Source organism: Struthio camelus, chromosome 4 (genome assembly GCF_040807025.1).
Source record: "Struthio camelus isolate bStrCam1 chromosome 4, bStrCam1.hap1, whole genome shotgun sequence".
In the NCBI taxonomy this organism is placed as follows: Eukaryota; Metazoa; Chordata; class Aves; order Struthioniformes; family Struthionidae; genus Struthio; species Struthio camelus.
In genome coordinates, this window is record NC_090945.1 from 73,282,224 (window position 1) to 73,295,306 (window position 13,083).

The window sequence follows — 13,083 nt, forward strand, 5'->3', positions numbered from 1 at the left end:
TTCCCCAGATCTCCACAGGGCCAAAATTTGTCTCATCTCACTATTTAGCATGTAAGGGCACATCAGTTTCCAAGCACCATAGCCTTTTCTCTTGAAGTCTACAAATAGCTCTAAAGGGCCAGTAGCTCAGACCGCAATGGTATTCTAGATTTTGTTTGGTTCAAACAGATTCTAGATTTTGTCTGATTCTCTGGTGGTTTCCTGGATCTCCCTTGAAGCCCTTACCAAAGTGGGAGGGTGGGGAGGGAAGCCATCACATTTGCTGCTTTCCATTCCTTGGTACCAAGAGAGTTTCAGCAAGAAGTTACGTACTCCATTCATTTGTTCAGAAACTACATATTTCAAATTTCTTAGAGCCCTTGGGTGAAAATCCTCTGTTCTGGTGGTTTGCCAACGTTCATCTGAAAGATCTGTTCTAAAGCTCCTCTACTGACAGTGTGACTTGAGATAACAGACAAATTTCTCATAAAGAAAGGAATGTCCCTAAGCTCCTATGTCATGAATGCTGGTATAGATAATTCATTGACTTCTCAGGTAGGAACTCATATTTCTTGTGCTCTCATCTAATGTCTCAGTTATCTATCGGCCTGTAGGCTCACTAGTAGGCTTCCTATTTCTGGTGCACTTGAAAAAAATTACTATTATTAGGCTTAATACTTTAGCAATTTGTTCCTCTAAAATATTTTTTTCTTTTAGTCTGCCTTCTAGTTCTTCATTTTACTTGCCAGTGTTTGTGGTCTTTCAAAAAAAACCTGTGTGGACAGAGTCTTCACTATTTTTATTTTAAATAGTCTCTTTTATTCCTCCATTTAACTATGATGGAACTTTCATGTCCTTTCAAATTTTCTTCTGAGTCTTTAGTATGGCACCTTCATAGTCTTTATGCCACCTGCAAGTATTTTACCCTTTCAGCTGTCCCTTTAAATTTCCTTTTTGCATGCTTTTTCATTATTAAGTAGCTTATATGTACTTAATGTTCACCAGAAAAGTTTTTCTGGAGTGTATCATATATACCAGTTATTATCACTGATACAAAGTGCTTCTTCCATAGTTTCATCTGAAAGCAACTCCTTGGTGCCTTTTTGGGGAATGCCTCAACAGCTGTTTCTCATTTTGTGAAAGCAGGCAGTCAGAGAAAAATTGTTCCAAATAACAGCTGTTAATGTTTTCTAAAAATTTGGCCTCTACCTCATAACTTTCCCATCAGTCTACCCACTCTGCATGAAAATACTTAAGTTGTATCTTTGCATTTGGAGGAAAACAACAAGTATCACAACAAACATCATAATATCACCAAAGCTGATACCAGGGTTGAACAGAATTTTGAGATAAAATCAAGAGAATTTTGATGATAAAATGATTGGTGAGTATTGCGTGTGCTGCTATGGTTGTTGTTATTTTATAGAAAACAGTGTCTAAAGAAGATGGCTTCACAAAGTCCCTAAACAGTGTAGGATTTTTTTTCTTCTTACCTGAAACCACTTAGGAAGCTTTGACAATATCTAAAAGCAATAACAAGAGGAACATTCTACTCATCCTTTCACCTCATTTTTTTCTCATGCTGATGAAGGTTACTAATACTTTTGTACAATAGCAGAGGGGAACAACTGTTTGTCTCCTGTTGTGTGCCTGATCAGCCTAGAGCAAGAAGTTTTCTTGAGTTACCAACCGAACAGAGATGTAAGAGCAAGAAAAAGTACTCTACTCTGCTGGCTATTTATAATAAGCGTTAGTTGCAGCAGGATTTAACCAAAACCCAACTGCACCTATTTAGGAGAAGGAATTCATCAGTTTTGAGAAGCAGAAATGAAGGGCAGCTATAAAGCTAGGGAAGTGAACAGCATCAGATGTGGCAACCCATAGGACAATGGCAACAGCTATTATTCTCATACAGTTATTTGCTCATTATGACTAGAACTCTGTTAATGTTTTTAACCTTTGATAGATTAAGAAGACAGCAGGATCAAAGTGGACAGACTTCTAGCACGGACAGTAGAGCATCCTTTCAGAGCCACGGAAAACTTCAAGATGGACGTAACAATAATTTACTGGGACATGGCTGCACAAGAGGCTGCAGCAGCTAGTGAGATAAGGCCCCATCACACACGCTCACCTGGGAAGGTGATGAAAGTTCCTCCCCATGCATGCCTTGATCTTTGTCTCCTTGGGCCCCAGGAAGTCTAACTCCTTCAAAAAGCAGGCTCCCTAGCCGACTGCAAACCTACAGAGCAGATTGGTTGAACTTTTCCACACACAACCCTGCTTTTCTTTTGACTGTGCCACTGGAAACATGACCATCAGCAACAAAATACAGTTTTATAAGTAAGTTTGACTTTCCTCTTCAAAATCCTGGAACAAAACTTGAAACAATTCATTAGGCAGCCTCTCAAATATTGCCAAGATTCTGGCTACTTGCAAGAGACAAAGCTATATTGGGGCCAGCTTTATCCTGAAGGTTTTATGTTATCCTCTCTGTCTCTGTTAATTGAAATGGTCCAATCTGGATTTTTTGTGAAACTGGTAAACACATCAGTTTCTGAGCACCTGCTGTTGAGTTTATAATGGATGTATATGATGTAAATACATGAATGTAGTGTCAAATAGGCCAAACATCGTATAATTTCATTTAACCACCTGAAGCCCATTGAAAAAATTGCAGCATGAATGTATTCACATTGTTCTTCATGCATTTTGCTTTGTAGTAAAAGATGTGACTCTGGCCAAGGCAAAGTTTTGCTAGTGATTTTAGTGGATGCAGGATCAGACACATTAGTAGTGTATTATAATTATGACAAAGAAAGACCTTTTTATTAGTAACGGTAGGCTGATCGAGCCGGAGTTGAAAAGCAGCTTAGTAAGGAAAGCTAAAAACATTAGAAATTTGCTCTAAGACATAGTTAGATGTTATAAAATGTAAAGAAGTTACATATGTCTCTGTTTTCATGGATCTATTCTGGATAAGAACTGTCTTGAATAGAAAGCAACATGTTTTATCCAAAACATTACTGACATGAAAGCCTTTTTTGGTTTTATTTTTGTTTTATAGCATCCCTAATTCCACACATTTATGGTATTTTACAACTTGTATGTCCACATTTTCATAATAAATGCATGCTTTTTCTGTCCTATTGTGCTTTTATTTTTTAAAGATTATCATCCGTAAGCAAATTTCATTTTCAACTTTTTAAAACAAACATATTAGGCTTTTGGAAGTGATAAGTATTTTATTTATAATGTCTATTTTTACTGTATTATTTGTGTTTTATCTTTTACAAAACAAAGTTCTTTGTAATTGAATCTATTTTTTAAATTTGGTTTCACATTATATGTAATTTTTGTCACAAAATTTTCATAAAATACAGTTTTTTACAGTTCCATGAAATGATATGGTGTTCCTGTGAACAACAGAACAGTTTACAACTGTAGCAAGGTAGAGATTTTACATCTGTCATGAATATAGTGTGGGTTTACTTGCTTAATTTGGGCATAGACTGAAATAATTATGGGATCAAGGAAAGGAGCAGAGTTTCTCTGGTCCTGAGAGGACAGGTTTCATTGTCCAGAATAAACTGTTTCATGCTCACCTCTTCTTATAATGACCTTTTTCTTGGTTAATTTTGGTTTCATTTGGGAAGGACCAAAGTGGATAACATTCCACACGATTTCTGGAAATTCAGAATCACAGAACAGGTGGGGTTTCAAGGGACTTCTGGATATCATCTAGTTCAACCCCCTTGGCTCAAGCAGGCTCCGCTAGAAGAGGCTGCCCAGGACCACGTCCTGTCGGGTTTTGAATATCTCCAAGGATGGAGACTCAATAACCTCCCTGGGCAACCTCTTCCAATGTTCTGCCACCCTCACCTAGCAAAAAAAGGAAGACAATTGTAAAGATTAATTTTTGTCTGTAATCACAATTGTTCTGAGTGACAAGAGTTATTGTGAGCAATCTTGTATAAAGTCAATAGTACAAGATGCATTGGTACTAGCATATTCATTAAGACTGAGAGTGCATTTTCGAAGTGAATCTCCCAGTCTTCCCATTGTAGTCCATTTTGGTTCACATTGTAGCACACAAATCAGATTCTTTTTGGATGACACAAAACCATAAGATCTGCTCCAGGACCACACTTAATGCCATCTTTCCATCCTTAGGCCATTAGACCATGGAAACACGTTAGAGCAAGTCTGTAGTGAACGCTCCTACAAAGCATCTAGCGTGGATGTCAGGTCTGCATCACCGACTGCTTCACTGTACAGAACCCCTCCTATTAGGCTGGACCACTCACTAATATACATACAGCTATAAAGAAGGCTGTGTTTATAGAATAAAATCTAAAGGAAGAATTCATGTTATCCAAAGTCTTTAGATGATCAAAATATCATCAGTGATAGTATTGCAGACAGAGGCTTTTTTTTTTTTTTCCTGCAGATAGAATTTACTTAGCAGCAGGAACCTACTGAACATTTGCTCTCTAATCTGGCTGGCTGCAGGGTATCTCTGCCAATGCTCTGCTAAGCTGATTTTGAGAGGAGCCTGGTTATTTTATAGTTGGTATCTCCTTAAATATGCTTGCGCACTGTATTGTGCACAAAGGCAAGCTCACTCTAATTTCATGCTCATTGCTACATGGTCATTTCTCAAACAACCCTCCACTGTTTGCACAAAAAATCATGGCACTAGTGCTCAGATTTATCCAGAGTCCATGGCACTCATTGACTGTAAGCTGAACCTTATACTGCCTGTAATTAACTTTGTCTACACATTACACAGCTCAGATAATACCCTCATTTACATGGTGAAAACCCAGATAAATTCTTAATTCCTCTTTGCTTTAGCAAACATAGATGTATGAACTGGCCTGTCACAGGAGACCATGAAGAAGGAAAAGAGCACAGCTCCTTTTGTAGTAATTTCTGCTTTCCGAGGATTACAGGAATAATACAAGAAAAGGAGTCACACCCTGGAAATAAGCCTGAGAAGTCTTTGGATAGGATTTGTCTTAGATTTGTCTTAGCCTTAGGTGTGTACAAAATGTACACTTCTGCAGCTGAGTTAGTCAGATCTAGAGTCAAAAATAAAGAGAAAAAAAAATGCTTTCAGGATGTGCTGCATTTGCTCTATCTTGACTGTCTCTTTCAGCAGCTGGATCTCACTGCAGCCCTGCCTCCGTGGAGCAGGAAGCAGATGTCCACAGGCAGCGCAGATGCAGGCGTGCATGTTGAACACTGACATTCAGTCAGATCAATCCTGTTTGTAATAGCACAGACATTTGGTGGAAATGTAGTCTAACATGAAAAAATAGGAACATTTCTAATCATTTTAGCACAAGAAAGACTGAGTCGTTTAAACAGTTGCTTTCTTTACATGAGAAAGGCTGGAGAAATTATGCAACAACACACCCTTGCAATGAACACTGCCTTGCTTTTCCAGCACAAAGGAGCAGAAAAGAAAACAAGCAAGGCAACCCAAATAAGACATGGAAGGTTTTTGCAAAATACTCAGTGAGATGGAGGTGAAAAACAAAGTGAGGCAGTCATAAAACCAAAAGAAGCTCCTTGGGACTCATTTCTTCTATACAGCTTTATTGCCTTACAAAAGCAGCTAGTGATTTCAACTCCCAAAGTCTCATCTGGTTTCTTCAAGTCATTTCAAGGGTAAAATATTTATTTTGTCTCATTTCTGTTCCAAAGGGAGAAAAGAGAAGGAAGTCTATCTAGCTGGTTGTTCACACAGCTGGAAGAGCAGTTTGCTGCTACAATATTTCATTGCAATGCCACTTGCTTTGCAGTGTTACATTTCTGATCACATATGCACATTCCCACAGTACCACTCCATGTCAAACTCTGCCAGATTTACCTTCTGTTCAGTTTACTTCTACATTGTGTATTAAATATTGGCACAGTAGTGTAAGTGTTTAATTACTAACTGTCATAAAATACAAATGGATCCTTTCATCTGTAGTCATGACAAAAATGATTGATGGAATATTTTCAGAATTTTTTCCATAGATTTTTTGGGGGTGGTGGTAACAGATCTTTACACGCTATTCAAGATTATATCAAATTACATAATAGAGGAAATAGTAGGCAGTAATCTATCCATCCCATTCATTTAGATATTTTCTGCTTGCAGAAATATATGATCATGATTTAAAATTAATCTTTTGACCGTTTAAATCTAAACACTGGTATATTGGGATGTATTAAGGAACTCTGATTGGCTAACAAAGACTCACAGCATTTTTCTGCTTTCCGGTTGGGTGGCTATACCAACACAACACTTCTGCTGTGAAAAACATGTATGCCAACATAGTTAAAGCTTTGAGGTTTTGGACAGGTATATTTACAGTTTTTGTGCCATAAAGACATAATTTTGTGCTGAATGTTGGAAAGCAAACACATACTCTAAGTGCATTCATTTAAAAAACACAGTTGTACTCATGAACCTCCTCTGCTAGAATCTTCCTCAAGAGCAGATCTGGAACAAACCATCATTATGCAAGTAGTCACCATTATGTCTGTATCTGACCCAGATTTAATCTGTGGCTAAATAGACTCATCTGTGAAGGCTCTCAATGACAAGGGAGTGAAATCAAGACTCCACCTACCTCCAGGGCTGGTCTGCACAGACTCTGCCTTCTTCTATGGCAAAACTACCGACAACTTGTGCAGGCTGCTGGAGCATAAGTCATTCGCCCTGCTGGGAAAACCTAAGAATATTTTCTCCTGTACAGTAGTTGCAGTTAGGTCCTTTAACACATGCAGACGTTGTGGTTAATTTTGAATTAGGAATAGCGCAAAGGTTTTCTAGATCCTTCTGGTACCTTGCAAAAGCCTCCATACTAGATTGGTGTGATTTTTTTTTAAACAAGAGCTTTGTATTTCTTCTTCTGGAGAGCATACTATCAGCTACAAAACTAATTTCTTATGCATATTGTGCTTCATCATCTTAGCTTCCGTCAGAGTTGTTATTTCTGTTTATCTTTATTTTAATGATTGGATCAACTGCTCTCTGGCCAGCAGGGAAAAATGTTTTGATATTTTTAGCATTCATTTAGCAATGCAAATTCAGTTGCTATAATCACGTTTATGAGAAAACACACAGGACTTTAATAATGACTGATATCAGGTCTATTCCATACATCAATGATCTTGGCTCGATATACAAATTCCATCTTTTTTGTCATTTTTAATTTGGAAGGAGGAATGTATATAATCAATTAGAGTATTTTTTACAAAATAGCCAAACAGTCCTCCATGAGTCCTCCCAGAGTTTCAAAATCATAAGCTAAGGCAGCAAGCTTTGTTGCTCAATATTTGAGGTTCTTTTAAGTCGTAAATAGTAAAGTAAGGATATAAGAATCTCTGCAACATTCAATCCCCCTTTAGAGAAATAGGACTAAGAACAATTCTAAAATTCCCAGTCCTTCTATATCCTTGAATGGGATTATATGAAATCCGTGCCCTTTGAAAGAAATTACACTAATATATTTAGGCAAAGACATTTGCCTGAGCAAGAATTTGTTAGAACTAGAACTCTGGAGAAATGTTTTATGCTTCTTTCTTTTCCACTGTTTTGATATGTGTTATATTACATTCCTGAAATTTTATCACAGAGATTATTTTGCACTTGAAAATCTCTCTTGGAAGAGTGCTATGGAATTTGATTAATAGTTATAACTTTGCTATAGTGAGGTTACTATTCTTCTGTCAATGCACTAAGATATTAAGGTAATTTCCGTGTAGTTAATTAGTAATGAGAGAATGCTCTAATTCTTGAGCCCTATCAGGATAAATACCATATCCACACATTAATATAAGTCAGACACTACTGCAAGGAATTTATAGTTTGACCTAGCTTTATAAGATATAACTTGAAACTGGAGATAAACCGGGGAAAGCGTTGTTAAGGGAAGCGGGTAACAGCAAAATCAGGTTATTAAATGCAATGAGCAATAATATAATGTAGATTTATGGACTTTTTCTCTATTAAATTATATGCAACATTTCCTTAAACACCATAAATATCCCACTTAAATTTGAAATCTTGGTGAGCAGGGAAAGGGCTGAAGGAATGGAGAGGCAGCAACGCCAGCTTGCTGTTACAGTGGGAGCTGCTGTCATTCAAACCTTGTGCTTTCTCCAGTTTAGGCCAGCTATAGCACAAGAGATTAGTTCCACCAAGCAGAAAATCTCTGCAACTGCAGAATCAAACGAAAGAGAGAGATAAAGAGTTGAAATGAAGATGTATACAGACAGAATGACATCCCAGTCAAGGGAGCTGGCTCTGCATCACCTCCAGAGAACCAGGATGCTGGCCAATCCAGTGTCTACAGCAAAGCTAGTCACCATGGGCTCCTCTGTACGATGCATGGAGAGAGACAGGCTCTTTTAGAACAAGATTCCTTTCACCACAAAGTAAATATTTTCAGTCAGATGAGCTGCACCCTAAAAGTGCCTTTTTCTTTCCATTTAGTGCTGAGGGAGCCTAGGGCGACTGGATCAACTGCACACTCCTCAAGGTCACATCCACCTCCTTCCTCTTTTATCACCAGTCACTGGTGATAATTCTCTGTCTCACCTCACATGGTCTCCAGACTGGGAAGTGCGCCTTATGAAGAGTCATTCTTTGAAATGTAATGTTCCTTCCCACTTTGAAAAGGCTCTCTACCAGGACAACACAGATAGATATGGTCCCTCTAAGAAAGAAGCAAGCCTATCTGCATGCAATGCTCCAGCCCTGCTATCAGAATCAGGAGGAAGCAGACTCTTCAAGCTGTCATGTCTTACTTCTCTCAGTTGTGCGTAGTTTCATCTTCCTCTTCCAGTTCTCTCCTAAATTAACTCAGTTGGCTCTTTCCTCTCCTCTCAAAACATCTATTAATGCATAAACTTTCTGAGCACTATAACCCTCCCAGAACTCCAGCTCTAAGAGCCCCTGTCCTGGTTTCAGCCTGGTTCACCCCCTCTGTGCACAGCGTGCTCAGGGGTCCTTTGGAAGGAGGCTGCTTTTCCTGTCCTTGTCTCAGTGTTGTCTTGTGCCTAAATGAGACTTTTAAGAGTATCAGAGGGCAATATCATTTACACCCAAAGTTCTTCAAGTTAGCTAAGGCATTTGCTGTCGTTACACCCTTATCTTGTTCTTTACTGACTCACACTTCCCCCCCAGGAATATTTTTGGTTGCTGAGCCTGCAAATACGTTGAGCTCATGACAGTTCCATTTCCCTCCTTACTTCATTTCAGTGGCTCCAGTGAGTTATTTATTTTCTGCCAAGTTATATCTATAATTCTTGCCTTTCGCACAGTCTGCCAGAGGCATTCACAGCACCAGTCTGTTCCTTTGATGCCATCCATGTACGAACACTGGGCAGTGACAAAGCATAGAAATCAGTCACTCGCTGAACGTTATTTTGACTGACGCGGACCAAACACTTCCCTCCCAAAGTCCTGCCAAATACTACTCAAAGACATAGATTCACATGTCCTTCTCTTGTCAGTGAACCAGTCTGATAAAAGACCCAGTTTGCCAACTACTAAGTTATTGTAAAGACGAGTCATAAAATCCTGGAACTGAGGGTCTTGGAAATGCTTATAGTATGTTGAAAACCTGTCAAACCCACTAGTCAGAGTGCTTTGGAGGATTTTCTTGTATGTTAGCATTCTTATTTCAGTACAGGGCTTTATTTTACTTTTACAGAGACAGACACAGTAACACTGAGCAGATAATAAAAAGAAAGAACACTACATACACAGCAATAGAGCCAGCAAAGCTACATATGCTTTAAAGACATTTCTAAATATGGTTTCATCATCTTATATGCATGGCTATTTAAACAAGCAAAGTAGTTTTCTTGCAAATAAGAGAGACGTAATTAGACAATCTGTGCAGAGAAATACCCCTAAATGTGCATAAATGATAGTGTGCTCTCACTACCTTCTTCTCATTATTTTCTTCAAGGTAAAGTACCTGCTAAGTCCTATATTAGTAATACTGACCTCCGCAGGTTATATTATGTGAAATATATTAAAAACAGTAACAATATCTGGTATTATCGGTTTTAATTTTATTCTGCTCTTTTTTTTTCAGTTTTGAAGATGAATAGGAACACATAACTAGTTTTTTTGGTATCCTTCATTGCTTCATATTGCCCTCATTCATTTTTGTCTCCTCTTTAAAAATATAAACACTCACCTAACAACACAAAACCAATTATTCTCCTGTTGCTAGGTTTTCAATCTTTCCTCACACATAAAGCTCTCTGTGTCTCTAAGATATTGTGCTATTTTCCTCCAGAGAACTTCTCTCCGGACTACACTGTTTTCTTAAGACTGCTGCACCAGAACTGCAAGTTATTCAAATGCATCTGTATTATCATTTTAAGACGCGTAACTTCATACTGTTACATTCTTCATACTGCCGAGGTGCCTTGGGATGGGGCGTTTAAGGAGTTACAGATTTTTTTACATATTACAGCAATATGCATAGCTCACTGAAATTGCCCCTTTCAATCTTGAACATGTCAATACCGAGTTTCACCTCCCATTCTGTTGTGCAGTCATCTTTCATTGGTGGGTCCAAATTTATTGCTTTATTGAACCTGTTCCTATACCATGGACATATCCTTGCTTTTCTTGAAGAATATACATATGTATGAATAGGTTAACCAACTGCATTTTTATCCTTGAAAAAAAAAAAGGAGTATTTACTTCAGTTATGCTAGCTGGGAATAATATATAAAACTTTTTATATTTAGCACACTTAAGCAAAATCTTCTCTCACTTCCCGTCAGCTGCTCCCATCAGCTCTAAATGAATGTTACAAGATTTAAAATGTATTATCTGCTGAAAATATGCTTTTATTTTTCTTGAAGACATTTATTCCAAATCTATTTCTATAGACATAATGCAGTGATCCCTGTGATCCTTTTTTACAAAATGATATGTTCATTATGTAGCATATACACATTAAAGAATAATTGAATGGGTTGGCTGTGGGAGATGCTTTTTAGTTCATCTGCCTCATGCTCACAAACAGTTTTGGAATATGTATCCATTTACAAGAGATAAGTTAAAACACACAGGTATAGGAGAACATGTGTTGCACAAAAAGCAGATTTTTTCCCTGTCAATAGGGTGGAAGAAGCCTCAATCTTCCAAGCTAAGTAATATTCTTAAATATAATGAGACATAATGTAACCGCATCTGCAAATGCGTTTGGAAACAAAATCTTTCTCGCTCTCCAGGGATTTGATATCTGCAAAATTCTTGCCAGTAAAGATAGAATATGGATTTAGAGTAGGCTGGAGAGAGAGAAGCAATTCTAGAAGACAGATAAGTACACTGTGGCCCAGTGTTTGGAATCTAATAAAGTTTTGCTGTTAAATGATGCATTTTTCTGAACCGTGGTGGTTTTCTTGACATAACAAGGCAAGACTAAGCATACAACTAACATTGAAACATAATTCTGTTCCTCCAGCCATAGTTTAACGTTATCTGGATGTACTATATTAAAAGGAGAAGGTTTTTTTCAAAGTGCTTGTACATGTTATCATGAGCAATTATAGACAGATAAATTATTGTGTGAGTTTTCATCGAAATTTTCTAAAGTGTTTTGAACTTTGTTCCCTTCTGTATCTCTCTATTTTTGCATACCTGCTATAACTCCGTGACGAGCCCCTCTCCCTCTCTCTAAAGAATTTCATGTGAACGCTGAACTAAGCTCCTCTGCTTCCCGCCAACTTTTGTCTGCAAGGAGAATTGAATATGTCTTTGGTATAGCTATGTTAATTATTTGTACTTCAAAGGTCTTCTTTAACTGCAATGGATGTCAGTTCTGCCTCCGTTATGAGATCTCCACTGTTGTGACAGCCCTCCCTGGATCCACTTAGGCATCTCTTCTGGACCTTATGATCCAGAAGAAATTGTAAGATAGCTCTGACGAAGGACTTTGGTAGCTAAAATATTGAAGTGCTGCAAATTTAGATGCCTGAACCATGGAGCCCAGGGAAATGCAGAACCGTATGTTTGGAGCCTAATCTTTCCTATTACTTTACAGGAAGGGGATTAAGGCACCGCAGGGCCTAGAGCAGTTGCATCAAATACACAGAGCTCACCAGTAAAATATTTTAAGCTCCATGGTGTGTCTAAAAGTCCCTACTCTCTTAAGGCAATGGGGCCTCCAGCCAGCTCAGATCTACAGCCTGAAACTCCCTCTTGGGGGAGGACAGGCAACTACAGCTCTCCTAGAGAGAGTTTTCTCCCAGATCGGCAACACTCACAACAGCTTAACAGTGAGAACATTCATGCAAAAAATGGCAAGCATGAGTCTGAGACCATCCACAGCCTAGGGAGTTTAAAATATGTCCTTCCAGGATGGTGGCCAGAAATTACAAAGAGCAGAGGACCTCTTTATTTCCCCCAGTCTCTGAAGAAAAGAACTCAAGATTAACAGGACCCTCTAACAAATTTTCAACTAGGGAAAAGAAAGCCATGAAAAAAACAAGACAGCATCATATAGAAGACTACAGAAGAGTACAATGAATGCAATACACAACATGAAATTCAAAAAATATGAGTATATACTGTTCAAGTCCCACATCTATGTTACTTGTGTTCAAGATCAGCTACAGAACTAAAAGTGATTTCTCTTTAATCAGTATTCGTATTAAAGTATTCAAACTCTAATTCATATTCCTGAGAGACTGCTACCCTTCTCAGTTCCAGCTTTATAAAATGAGAATGAACTTCTCTTCAAATATTAGCTTTGATGTATTTCAGGAATTCTTTTATTTTGATTGGAAGAAAATGATTTGTGCCAATAAATCTTTAATGTCTATATGTTTTGTTTTTTCTATTTGACTATAACATTTCTTTATTGACAAAAGTTGTTTTAGAAAAATATGAACATTTTAATATTTAAAAACATCTGCCTACTCGTTTTAAGATATATTAGAAATGAGAGTTGCTTCTAAATTTATATTGTTCAAAAAACGATTATACTGAATGATCCCATTTGTTGCATGAAGAATTTGGTATACCAAAATACCAAATTGTGTGGGGTGAGAAGGGAAACATTTTTTAAC

The 13,083-nt window shown here is 37.8% G+C and overlaps 1 protein-coding gene across 3 annotated transcripts in view; it reads left to right on the top strand.

Annotated features, from left to right (window-relative positions):
• Nucleotides 1-3,125, top strand: part of STK32B (serine/threonine kinase 32B) — a 173,618-nt gene extending 170,493 nt beyond the window's left edge. For all 3 annotated transcript variants that reach the window (XM_068943393.1, XM_068943396.1, XM_009686241.2), the window contains one exon: nucleotides 1,946-3,125. In XM_068943393.1, the coding sequence (XP_068799494.1) occupies nucleotides 1,946-1,950 (5 nt within the window). In that variant the 3' untranslated portion in view covers nucleotides 1,951-3,125. The remainder of the gene's footprint in view (nucleotides 1-1,945) is intronic.
• Nucleotides 3,126-13,083: the final 9,958 nt, after the last annotated feature.